Source organism: Accipiter gentilis, chromosome 12 (genome assembly GCF_929443795.1).
Source record: "Accipiter gentilis chromosome 12, bAccGen1.1, whole genome shotgun sequence".
Taxonomy (NCBI): domain Eukaryota; kingdom Metazoa; phylum Chordata; class Aves; order Accipitriformes; family Accipitridae; genus Astur; species Astur gentilis.
The window spans coordinates 30,547,049-30,559,790 of NC_064891.1; the positions used below are offsets into that span (position 1 = coordinate 30,547,049).

The 12,742-nt window shown below is 42.3% G+C and overlaps 1 protein-coding gene across 1 annotated transcript in view; it reads right to left on the minus strand.

The window, feature by feature from the left end:
• LOC126044691 (transmembrane protease serine 11E-like) overlaps positions 1-12,742 on the minus strand; it is a 44,642-nt gene that overhangs the window by 14,963 nt on the left and 16,937 nt on the right. The window contains exons 4-5 of the mRNA XM_049814760.1: positions 7,668-7,735; positions 3,911-4,074 (exon numbers count right to left, since the gene is read on the minus strand). Coding sequence (XP_049670717.1) covers positions 3,911-4,074; positions 7,668-7,735 — 232 coding nt within the window. The remainder of the gene's footprint in view (positions 1-3,910; positions 4,075-7,667; positions 7,736-12,742) is intronic.

Consider the following 12,742-nt stretch of genomic DNA (forward strand, 5'->3'; position numbering starts at 1 on the left):
AATTCCTTCATCACAAGCATGTCCTTGCAAAATATTCATTTTAAAATACATTTCAGTCCATCCCATTTCAGTCAGCCTCCCTAGACTCTTGCAAACACTGAAATGTACCACCTTGTGCCAAACTAATGGCATCAAAGTGGAGGAACGTCATATCTCCACTGTATTTCCCAATGCACAGGTGCCTGTCCTGTTCCACTCCCCCAAGCTGCTGTTGTGGCTGGTAAAGTACAAAAAAATCAGACTGCTACATACATTATTTGAGATGAAATATTCCTCAGTCATCCAGGTCAGACACTCATCTGCATGTCTCCCACAGAAGACTCAATAAAGAAGTGAGAATCTGTCTCCCAGGTTCTGCACTTTGTATTTGTAAGGTGCTTTAGCAAGCCCCAGATGCCAGATAAATAGAAACAATAACAGTTAACTTGTTGATCAAAATGAATTCATGACTCATTGTTCATGGTCAAAACCCTTGGCTGCGTAAGAGGTGGCAATATTTCCCACTCACTTTGAACAGTGCCAGTGATCTTGCAACCAGTTTCTTTCTGACGTCAGAAGTGCATTCCCAAAAATACATTCTGGGAGACTTCCAACCTACCTGACAAAAGGAAATAGTCTGGCAAGCTGCTCTACACTTTGCTTAATGGGGATCCAGGCTGTGAGTTGACTCTACTTCTAACCAAGAAACCCTGGGGAAAAAAATTCAGCCTTGTATGAGATCTCTTTGGTGCCAGAACTATACGGCGGACACACTGCAACACCTTCTTCTTTCAGTGCCAGTGAAAGAGCAAGTCCTAACGTAGGTGTTTCCAAGTCACCCAACTTTGATATCTCATTTTGCTGGTCCTTGCACTGCTGTTGAGAGAAGATAGGACTCAGTTTGCTTGACTCTCCACTGAAAAATATTTGGGCTTCCAGTGGGGTTTGTACATAAGTGCAGAGATCTCCATCACCTCCTATTTTCTATCAAAGCCATAGTAGATGTCTGGAGATACCAGTGTCCTTGACCAGGGGATTATGAAGTCTAGCTAAATAAGAAAGCAGGGACTTCCATAATAACACATCTGAAGATACCTTGATACAAATGTATTTTGCAGCCCCATGTAAAGAACATCTACTGCTTAGTGATGATACAAACCAGAGACAATATTGTTTTCCTTTAAATTTTGCACACTTGCTATTTTTTACATCTGTACAATCAAGCTTCTCTCTCTTTTTGAAAAAAAAAACCCTGAATTAATAAAATATTGTCAGTTTAGATTTTATCCCCTCTTTATTCCCAATCCTCAGGAATGAAGAGGCAATGCAAGTTCTACCCCTGGTCTGGCAGACTAGTTGGTTTTGTACTCCTGCCCTGAACTGCAGCTGAAGATCCAAGCATTGCAGCCAATTTGTAGGAGTTTGTTGGAGCTGATCCTCAAAGCAAATACTTTTGAGTGAAGTGCAAGTTGAGACAGGGTGTTGAACAACAAGACGATTAGATCCGGGGAGGAAGACTTAAGGAGGTTCTTCTTATCAGACCCTCCTAGCATGCAATGTAAATAAGTGCCTGACCTGGATTTCTTCAACTAGTTAGCTATGCTTAGCTAAACTAAGCTATATATTATGGCCCCCAAATTAGAATCTTTTGATAAGATGATTACAATGAACAGGTTAATGATTTTTTTACAAGCCATTATGAAATTGTTCTGAGATTGCCTCAACATAAACAAGGATTCCAGCCGGCAAAACCATCAAAGCTACAATGAAGCAAAATTTAGAAAGGTGCTACAGAGCATGGAAAGAGTCTAGGGCTTCTTAGCTTTCCTTGGTTTAAATACTAAGGTTGGATAGGGTATTTCAGGAGGGGACAGAGAAGCGGGAAATGCAAAACCTAGACCCTTCTCTGGACTGCCAGGATTTGGTGAAAATTGTCACTTCTCCCAGGTGTGAGGAAGAAGACAAGCTTTTAAATTGAGACCTGCATCTCCTCTAAAAGCATGGGAGTGCTCTTCTATGTCCTTCACTTGAGTCAACCTGGTTTTCTTAAACAGTAGCACCAACAGGAGCTTGCCCAAGCCTCATAGTACTGCTGAAATGCTATTAGCAAAGAAAGATCTAAACGGAACCTTTTATTGTCATCTCTTAGAAATGGCAAGGTATTGTTTACGTTCCTTTGTGTCACATGTAATGGTTGCACAATGCTAGTCCTGTAGTGAATGGTAGACCTAAGTAGTCAGTGTTTTATGGTTAGGCTGAGAGATCCAAGAAAAGCAACACAAAGTTTATCATACAACTTTATCAAAGTAACAGAGAGATGCCATCTTTTACTGAGACCAAATACTTAATGAAAACATTGTGATTCAATTGTAGCAACTAGTACATTACTGAAACAGCCCTGGTGCAGTTCAAGGTCAATGAAAAGAGAGTTTTGAGTCCCTTCCCACATTTACCAGGCTGAATAAAAGCAGCTAATCAGATAACTCGAGGAGATCACAGTCCTTTTCTAACAAGCATATTTGTACTCTTCCCAATTTTATGCTTTATGTAAGGCGCCAAATTAAACTGAAGCATCAAAATTCACTAAATCGTGACCTGGCTGTCTTTAAAAAAACCCAGAAAATAAAAAAACCACACACACACACACACACACACACACCCCCCAATTCTTTGAATCTCTCTAATTAATGCCCACACAGTACTTCTATCTGGGACAAATAACACATGCACTTTGCTGAACAGGAACTACCAGCATATAAACAACACTGCAGAGAAATGGTGTTTCTTTGCCCAAAGGGATGTCACCTATCATCCTGAGCCATTCCAATGGGGAAGACCGGCTGGCCCATCAAGAAACAATGGGGGTGTGACAGCTCATATTTGAGTTTCACTGCATTGCTGCAATGCAATGTGCCCAGTTCAAGCACTGAGAGGCAGAACAAGAGGTTGCTCCTGGTCATTTCTGAGTGGGAGGAAGTCTGGATCCATCCAGCATGGAATCTGGCCGAGGCTTCTTGTGTCTCAACACAGCTGTCTGGCCTCTGCAGATGTCTGCTGGTTTAAGTAGTCTGGTGTGGAACAGCAAGCAGCAAGTGGCCACCCATGTGCTGTACCGTCACCCTTGTGCTAGGAGTAAGCAAAAGGTCCGCAAAAACAAATGGAGCAAGTACCTGCCCCTTCCTTTCAACTAGCAACTCATTCTTGAAAAGTCTGACATCCAGAAAAAATGCCGACTATATATAACTGAAGCCAAGTCAGAGACAGGAGTCTAAGCCTGCACAAAAAAACCTCTAACAGATCAGAAGCGTAGAAGAGGAGGGAAACCTGCCTTTCAGCACCTGTTTGGTAATTCACTAAATCAAAAAGATAGCGCTGTTAATTTTCATATCCTGCAGATGCAGGTCTGCTTTGCAAAGAAGGGGCTAGATCCTCAGCTGAGAAGTCATATATAGATGAGAACATTTTCCGTTTCTTTCCCTTTCCCCTGGGGAATTTGCAAGGATTTTGATCCTCCCACCAAATATATTTTTTCAGGGCATTGGCTGTTTCCCCACTGTCATCCAAGCATAGTTTCTGCACTTTCAGGCTCCTCGGAGAAGCAAAGACCTAGGGAGCATGTTTGTGTTGCTGTGTACCGAAGCACTGTGGTGAGGCTCCTACTCTTCACCCTGATAGTAGCATGAAGTTAGTATTGCAGTTTGGAGGGAGGCTAAGGCTGTACTACAAGGCCACAAAGCAACTGCTCCTGTTTACCCGTATTTAAGACATATTTAAAAGGGGGTTATATATTGCCACTGATTTTGTTCTAACTTAATGAGCAGGGAAGACTGTCATTCAGACTCAGTAACAACCATCATCAGAAAGGAAAAATCAAGTCTCACCCATCAGAAAAGGGCAAGAACTACCTTTAAGAGAGATGTAATATACTTACTTGAGATGGTAGAAGATCTGACATTTATTCGCAGGGGCCCTGTGTATTTTTTCAGGCCCCTCCGTAAGATCCTTTCAACTCTTTCTCGCAATGCTTCTCTAGAATCCGTGGAGGAGAACCAGAATGTGAGCAAAGCCTCTGCCATCACACCATCAGCATCTGGGCTACAAACCAACGAAACACAGTCTGATTACCTTCAGCCCATTTCTGCATTTCTTAGTTTTTATCTTAGCTGCTCTAGCAACGGCAATGTAACATAAAGGATTAGATACATTTTTGAACATTTTGTACATTTTTGAGAGAAGGTATTGCCAAAAGAAATCCAAGCAAATGCTGAATGGTCAAACATATCTTAGGCTAGAAGAAGGCGTGATGCTTTCTGTGAACTAATGGCCCAGAACAATATTACAATGGAGTCTAAAAAGCAGTCACTGATGGCATGCTTGAGACACAAGAGCAGGAGGGAATGAACTGATCTGACTGCAATGAAAAGCTGGATACACAGCACTTCAGAAACATCAGGTAGATGGTTAACGGTATCTAGACAGACCTTTCCAGGGCTGCATACATACACAGAATAAAAATCCCCAATTGCCGTCAAAAAGGTGCTTGACCACACAACCCAATTCCACCACTGAAATCTCTTGGGAGAACGTGACTAATAACCTCATGTTATGCAACAATAAATGAAATTCAGCAGCATATCCACAATCTACTTATCACAGTCCAAGAGGTGGACCACAAAAGGGGCCTTTAACTTCTCACTGAAAAGTACAAGCGGCACCCACACTGGGACACACATTTCCACAGTTTTTATGTAAGACCAGAGGAAAGAAAAGGAAGAAAAATCTTCCAACAGACTGAATTCACCTGGTAGTAGTATTTATTTTTCCTTAAAGCATCAGACACTGCAAGAGACTGAATGCTAGACTACAAGCACCAAAGTGTCTGATCCGGCATAGTAAAACTTGCTCTGTGCTTGCAGATGGCTTATCCTTGGTCATTACACAGGGAAGATAAGAGCATGCACCGAGAACCTTCTCTCCTGTGCTTTCTCCTGCCTGAGCCAAGAAGCAATGACACAGCCCACAACAGGTGGAATCACAGTTACTTCATAGAGGGGGCAAGCTAAAAGCAGGTTGCTCTGTCTTCAGCATCATTCAGATGGGAGAGGAAAAGAGAAGATCTTCCAGTTATATCTCACTATCTTTGTGACAGTGAGATAAGCCCATCGGCCAGGAGGGGTGGATCGCTGCTCAGGCATCGGTCAGCAGGTGGTGAGCAATTGCATTGTGCATCACTTGGGTTTTTTCTTGGGTTTATTTTTTTCATTTTATTTTATTCCTTTTCATTACTATTATTATTATTATTATTGTTAGTTTTACATTTTATTTGACTTCAGTTATTAAACAGTTCTTATCTCAACCCACGAGTTTTACTTTTTTTTCCGATTCTCCTCCCCATCCCATGGTGGGGTGGGGGCAAAGTGAGTGAGCGGCTGCGTGGTGCCTAGTTGCTGGCTGGGTTTAAACCGTGATACTTGGAAATTTGTAATTATATAAAGGAAAAATAAGATGATTAAAAACAAAAGGCAAGTAGCTTCTACAGAAGGCATGCAATCAGGCTATGATCTTCGAAAGGCACATGCACCAAAATGAAACAGACATTCCTGCTATTGCCAGTGAAGGGAAAATAAAAGGCCATGTGTTATGAGCACACCAAGGCATGCCGAGTGTTTCGTAGCTGAGCAGAAAGACACGTTCCTTGCCTCAAGGATCTCATAATTGAGACTGAGTAGCTATACGTGAACTTTCCAACAGGCTGTTTTTTCCCTTTGTGCCAACTTCAGCGTGATTGGCACTCCATTTATTTTCCAGATATTATCTGATCCAACTGTGGGTGTTGCTCTGCATTTCTGAGGTGTTCCCGCACCTCTCCCCCCACTCCTCTTCCTGTGCTGTGCCACACTGGAATTACTGTATCAACTCTTGCAAGCACACCACACCTCTCGAAACCCTCAGGTAAGTACAGCCCGCCTTGAATCACTCACTGTATAGCAAAGGTCTAGAGCCAAAGACACCTAGTCAAGATTTGTTTTGTCTTTCTCAGTGAGCAGTGGGCATTATTACTAATGCGTTGTTTATACTGAGCCAAAAAACATGCACAATGCTTTTCAAGCAAATTCACAACAATGACCCTGCTTAAAAGAGCTTGCAGTCTGAGCACTTCAAGAGGCATAAAGCTTGTGTATTTGAAAAAGTAAACAAGCTTTGGAGCATACAAGTCTTGCATCCAACACAGCAAACACCACAGTAAATACCTCCGTCTGTCCTTGGGAACAAGAAGTAATGAAAAATAGTCTCCCTGCAGATTGGCCTCTTGGATCCTTAAATCACCTTGTCTACACTTGTAACACTCTAGTCAGTATTGAAAAATATTCCTAAAGCTACCTTCAAATGATGACTTGTGTGATTTGCCTAACTGGGCATTAAGCTAAGGTAGAGCAAGGGGCTGGATTTCACAAACCATAGAAGAACAAGGAGAAATACATTCACAACAATAAGATCTTGAGGCTGCTATCATTAGTCTTGCAGGTTTAGCGCGTGATTATTAAGACGTTCAAGGCTTACTTGCAAAGCGATGGGCACTGTCACTCAGGAACAAGACCCTAATATTACAATAGACAGTTCTATAAACAGGTCACTTTCAGCACTCAACAGTGGTCAAAAAATCCAATAGAATATTAGATATTATTGGCAAATGAACAGCGAATAAAAGAGAAAAAACCCCAAACAACATTGCTCAATCATAATCCCAGCCACAGGTTTGACCCCTTCATCTCAAAAAGCAGGGACAGCAGACCTGAAAGAGATACTGGAGCAGGGTGACGAGGAACGGTTCCTGCAAAGAATGGTTGAACAGCCTGGGACTTTCAACTGAAAGAAACAGGAGAGCTCATGAGGTACAAGAGAGAAAAGCGATACGATGGGAGTGTCCGATACGACTAATTGCATGGAGAGAAGGGATAGAGATCAACTTGTCATCACCTCTTCCAGCAGAAGAACTAGGGGCCATTGAATGATCCAAAGAAGGTGGCTCTTCACAAGTAACTCCTTACTAAATGACTGAGGTGCACGAATTTCAAGAGTCCAGGGGAGACTGGACAAGTCCTTGGAAAATAACTCCACGGGGGGCTGCTAAACAAACCACAACCACTTCAGGAAATTCCAGGTGGTAAATAGCTGGAGGTAGGGAGCATACCAAGAAGCGGTTATCATACATGTCTGTTGTGCTGCTACTGTTCCCTAGGCACCTACTTACGCCAGTTCTTTGGGACACAACAGTGACAAGTGAGACCTTCTGAACCAGCACAGCCATGCTTGGGTTTTACTTGACAAGCCCAGCACAGGAGCAATACTAGAAGTAAAATGACATCCGCATTACAGCGAAGGAAATAGTTTTGAAAATGCTTTTTTATTTTTAGATAGCTCAAGTCATAGCTGCTTTATTAGATAAAGCTTGCTCAAGATCTGAACACAAACCTGTACAGAATTTGGACTGATTGAAGTTTATCTTTTGCATCAAGATCCAAAGGAGGGCAGGGTTCAGAATAAGATTATGGTCAACTGGGGGTTATGCTCCAGTTTTACATAAAATACACTTTACTGAATCAGATCAAATGGCGCTCTAACTGCACTTTGCTTGGCGTACATTTCATTTTGTCTCAGCTGCGTGCATTTATTATAATCTCACATACCTCACTCTGATTAAGCGTGAACGGATGTATTTTTTCCTTAAAATGGAATTGTAAAATGTCTTGTCGATCTGTTGAAAAAAGAAAAATATAAGATAACAACAAAAAAGGAGGGAAACAGACATATTGCTGGAAGGAGCATTCAGAAAACAGCATTCAGTTACAAACTCACAGTTTACAGAGCCAAGAAATGTAATCCAGCCCAGCCTCTAGATAACATTTGCCACAGACTTTTCCTAACCGTTTCCCATTTGGCCTAAGGCACATCCTAAAAAGTTAACTCATTTTTCCAAATATCCTATGACTGCATCAGCGTGCCACTACACTGCTGTCCCGTCCACTCCCAGGCATAATGAAAGACATTCATAAACATCCTTCAGACACACTGCTGCAATCTCCCAAAGCACAGCCTCCTAAAGATGGCCTACAGAAAGGATGCAGCCTGCCGTGCTCTGCCCTGCACTGAGCCTCTCTTGGAGCGGTCCTTTCTGGTACAGCACTTATCCTTGGTCCTATAGAAACTGACAGCAAAACTACCCATGATCTCAAATTATAGCCCCCAAATACCCTTGTGATTTGCCACATGGTAGGAGAATTGTCAAGCAAGTCTCATCAGAAATCAGAAACCTAGGACTCATAGGGAATCAATCCCCAAATGACATCTTTGCCGGTGCCTGCTTAACCACATCCTGCTATAGGCTGAACGTCGCCTCGAGATTGCGTGATCAGTCTGAGAGAGCGCAGTGTGATATAACATGTCATGAAATTCTGCCAGGAATGGCTCAGGATCACTGAAGTATTAAGAAATAGCAAAGTCACTGGTGAGTTATGCGGTTCCTCCTATCAGCAAGACCCAGTAAATCGAACGTGTCCTGTAAACATCAGATGCATTACAGGAAAAACTACGTGGAAATGCTTTACCAAATCACGCAAGTTGTCTTTTTGGTAGTTTTTAGCCCATAAAGGTTGCCTGATTTAGCCAAATCTCCAGATTTTCTGTCTTCCAAAGGAAAGAAAAGGTAATGGTTCTCAAACTTCTAGTATGGTGAAATCTTTCAGATACAGAAACAAGCACGTAAGCATGAAATCTGGGAGTGATTCCTCCCAAAGAACACAAAGACGTTCTTTCCAGCCTTGGCTGTCATAGGATGAAGCCTCATGTCATTACACAGTGATACTGAAGCAGAATAATTTTGAGATGAAAACTCCACATTTTATTATTTTAAGGTGATTTTAAGCATACATTAGTAAGGAAAAAAAAGAAGAGTTCTTAATGGTAATGCATTGAGCTCATCTTTTCTTTTGCTGTTACTGGCAGTTATTTGGAATTACTTAGGCATTTGGAAAAGACAAAATTCTATGGAAAAAAAACCCCAGATCAACTGCGACAAGCTCCTGTATATACGCAGAATGCACTTTAACCTGTCACATCACAGATTGCCAGCTGGTACCACTGCATTTTATGCGGCATACAGTTGGAAATCAAGAATCAAGTGTTTTGTTTCCTCCAACTCTGCAGCCTGTGCCACTCCATGCCCCCTCTTTGGTTACTGGAAGTATTTGCCCTCAGACAAAAAGTCGTGGTGGCTTGGGTGTTGGGGTTTTTTTTAATGATTACATTTGCTCATTACATTTTCTGTCACAGTGTTAACTGCTCCTCTAATGATTGTATAAGCAGAAGCATGTAGTAAAGCAGCACCGCCAGCTTTGTGGCACACAGTGGCATGTGCTCTCTTTGGCTGCACTGCCTCTGAGAACTTTTGAGATCTTTGGGACAGGGGCTTCTTTGCAGAGTGCTTTGCAAACAAGAGCCTTGAGTTGGGCTGAGATACATCTCAAGCTTCTACATTGCTAAACAGTAAAGCGAAAGCAGGCTGTCTTTAAGCTTGGGACTGAAGAGAGCAAGAATTCACAATCCCTTGCAAGGGAGGGTTAAGTCAGTATGACATTCCTGAATCCTTTATCTCCTGGCAACGGTGTTTTCAAGCTGTCTGTACTGTCTCATCTCAGAGATTGCAAGTGTTGTTGCTACAGTCTCCACCTGCATTTCTGCAGCAGATACAGGGATCCTTACTTCTGTCACCCATTCTCTTGTGTATCTTTGTTACAGCCTGAGCAGCTCCTGTGATTGTGTTTTTTGTACTGCTGATGTGTTCAGCTTTCTCTTTTTCTCCTCACCCTGGACCACTTCCTAGCTGTTCTCTACACTCTGATCAGGAACACCACGTGCTGCAGCAAAGACAGAGATTTCCAGTAGCATCTGACAAAACACAATTACACAGTGCTTTTTATGAAAGGACTCTAAGGAGTCCAAATGCAACTGACCTATCAGCAACAGACATTGTTTTCAGAAAATTCAATCCAAAAGGGATGTTAGTTATTTTTGTGGAGAGACCAGTAAGCATATGATTTAAAATGATAACAAAATTACTGGATTCGTGTTACTTCCATTCTCTTTCACAATTTCATAACTGAATGCGAGACTAGCCACTTTTCTCTTCCTGCTGCATAGTGTCACTAACTTACCCCTCCTTAAGAGTTGCCTTAGTTATACATCACCAATAGATTAAAAAAAACAACTGGAGAGTAGTTCTGTTTCCAGTGATCCTTGCAGGGCCTTTAACACCTTCAAACTTGACCTGGTATTTTTTACTTTTGTAATCTGCTGTATCTTATCAGGAGAGATATGCTAGCCAAACCTCTGCACTGTGGCCCCTATCCCTCACGTGCTGATGAATTCGTTCGACAGATACGAATCTGTCCCAGATCTCCTCTTTCCTTCAAGGATGATTTTGGTAACCTGAATTATTAACAGTAATCTTTATATTCATAGAGAGTTTATGTAAGAGGAAAAGATGTAGCAAGATGCCTTCAGATGATAACTTTCAAAGATTAATGTTCTGTCTCAATATTTTTACTGTTCGCCTTCCAGTAAAGCCTTTCATACCCATACCAAACAGTAAACATTTCTCTCCAGCCTGCTTATAGCTTTCTTTTCAGCTTGAGTCACAACCCTGGAACCCAACTAGAACTTTGCCCAGTAACTAGGTGAGACACGGTGCTGCCTAGGCAAAGCATCTACACTAATTTTAAGCATTTTGCTTTGATTACAGCCACTCAAAAGTGACGCTGGCATGACCAGATCCCTTAAATTCACCACTGATGTAAGTGCATCTCACTTGTTTTCCTGGCCCTTGTCTAGCAACTGCTCAATGGTGACAGTTGCTGCTGCAGGCAAGGCCTATGAGCATTCTTAACCAAGTGCCAAGTCCTGCTCCTTTCAAGTGAGCAGCACTTCCCTGGCAGCCTTTATTCTAGCATTCATCCAAACAAGCTTTTCTTTAAGTTAATGTTTGCTGGCTAGTTTAGCTTAATGCCATCTGGTATTTCCTCAATTTAATTTCATGTCCTCTATCCTTTTTAGAAAGCTTCTCTCCATGCAGTATAATTTTCTAAGACAAACTGGACTTCACTCCTTAACACTGGTCCATCTATGGAATAGAGTAACTAATAGTGGCTAGTACTAAAGATGCAATAAGAGGGCAAAACATTCCCACCTGTACAAGCCTAGCCACAAAGGAAATTCTTCCTTGTTCCTTACAACCAGAAGTTGCTTTACACATTGATGAATGAGACTTGTTTTCCTACCCTATCTCGAATAACTCCAGATCTCATCATTATCCTCTTTTTCTCGTGTTGCACCATGGCCAACCCTCTGAGGCTTGTGAGCAACCTACTAAAATCTTCATAATTTCAGAGTTGCTCAATATGCCCTGCCTGCCTGGGACCCAAAACCCCCCCAAGCTCTGGCAGGAGGCTACATGTGACAGGGATCCCGTTTCTCCAGCATAGGACAGGGCTGACATGAGCTGGGCTTGCCCAGATGTGGAAGGTTTGGCCGTGTCAGCCCTTGCATTCTCCCACCACACACTGCTCTGCCACTGCACACGGGGTAACAGGATTTATCAAAAAGTTTATCTTAAATCGAGTTTGACAGAAGTTTCCTCTGGAATATTTGCTGAACCCACTGAGTTACTTGTGTGGGATGTTCAAAAGCATTCAGTAGGTTTGGAAGCACAAATCCTTTTGTTGCTCAGTACTGTTGCTTTTTTGCCTGCTACCAGTGTAGTCCTCCAACAGCTATCCTCGTACTACGTTCTTCCTCTTGCCTCACTAGCTCTTTAGGATGTAAAGCCTATTATTAGTGATTTTTAAAGCTTTTTGACTATAAATATTAATTGGAACATACCACCTGGTTCAGTTCTGTGGCAATCGTACAGTATGAGCTACTACTAATCAGTTGTGTTAGTTCTGTACCTAGCACCCAACTAAGTGGCCAATTTGCATCCAATTTACAGCTCAACCTGCTGAGAACCCCAGAGCTGCCCATAACGCAAAACCAGTAGCAGCTCCCTTGACAACCTGATATATCTCCTGCCCCGGTTTCAGTTGAGGGGTTAGTTGGGAACCCTACCAGAGATTAGAGGGAGAGAGGGCGGAGGAGAAAGACGGACAGGGACAGCAAAAAATGAACCCAGCACTGTTCCAAACCGGGCTGTGGACATCACACTCCCCTTAGAATGAGAGATAGCAACTACTCACAGCAGCGACAGCCCTACAGCCACAGTGCTTTCCCGAGGCAAAGAAAATGGGCCTGAAGGGGAGCAAGTGTAACAATCCTGGGCCCTCCAGCAAAGCAGAAAACCAGAAACTTTCCCATCAGAAACCATACGTACACAAAGAAAACATGTGTCGTGGCAGGCAAGAGCAGTGTGATCCTATACATATGCAAATGGTATCACAAATTCTTCACAGAATTTAAACTAACTAGACTGCTAAAGCTGGAAGGTGAGTAAGCACTATCCAACTTTGCACTAAAATAAGGAGCTCGGCTGGATGGTTCTTGGAGGCAAAAGAGAAATAACTGACCTTGTACATTGGTTCCTAAAAAGATTGGGCTTTTGGATAAAAGAAATTAAGAGGACTAATACACGGGATAATGTCAGGATTTAAAGTACCATGCTTATGCCTCGTGCAACCAATCTCAAAGGCATGTAATGGCATGAGAGTTTCATTAT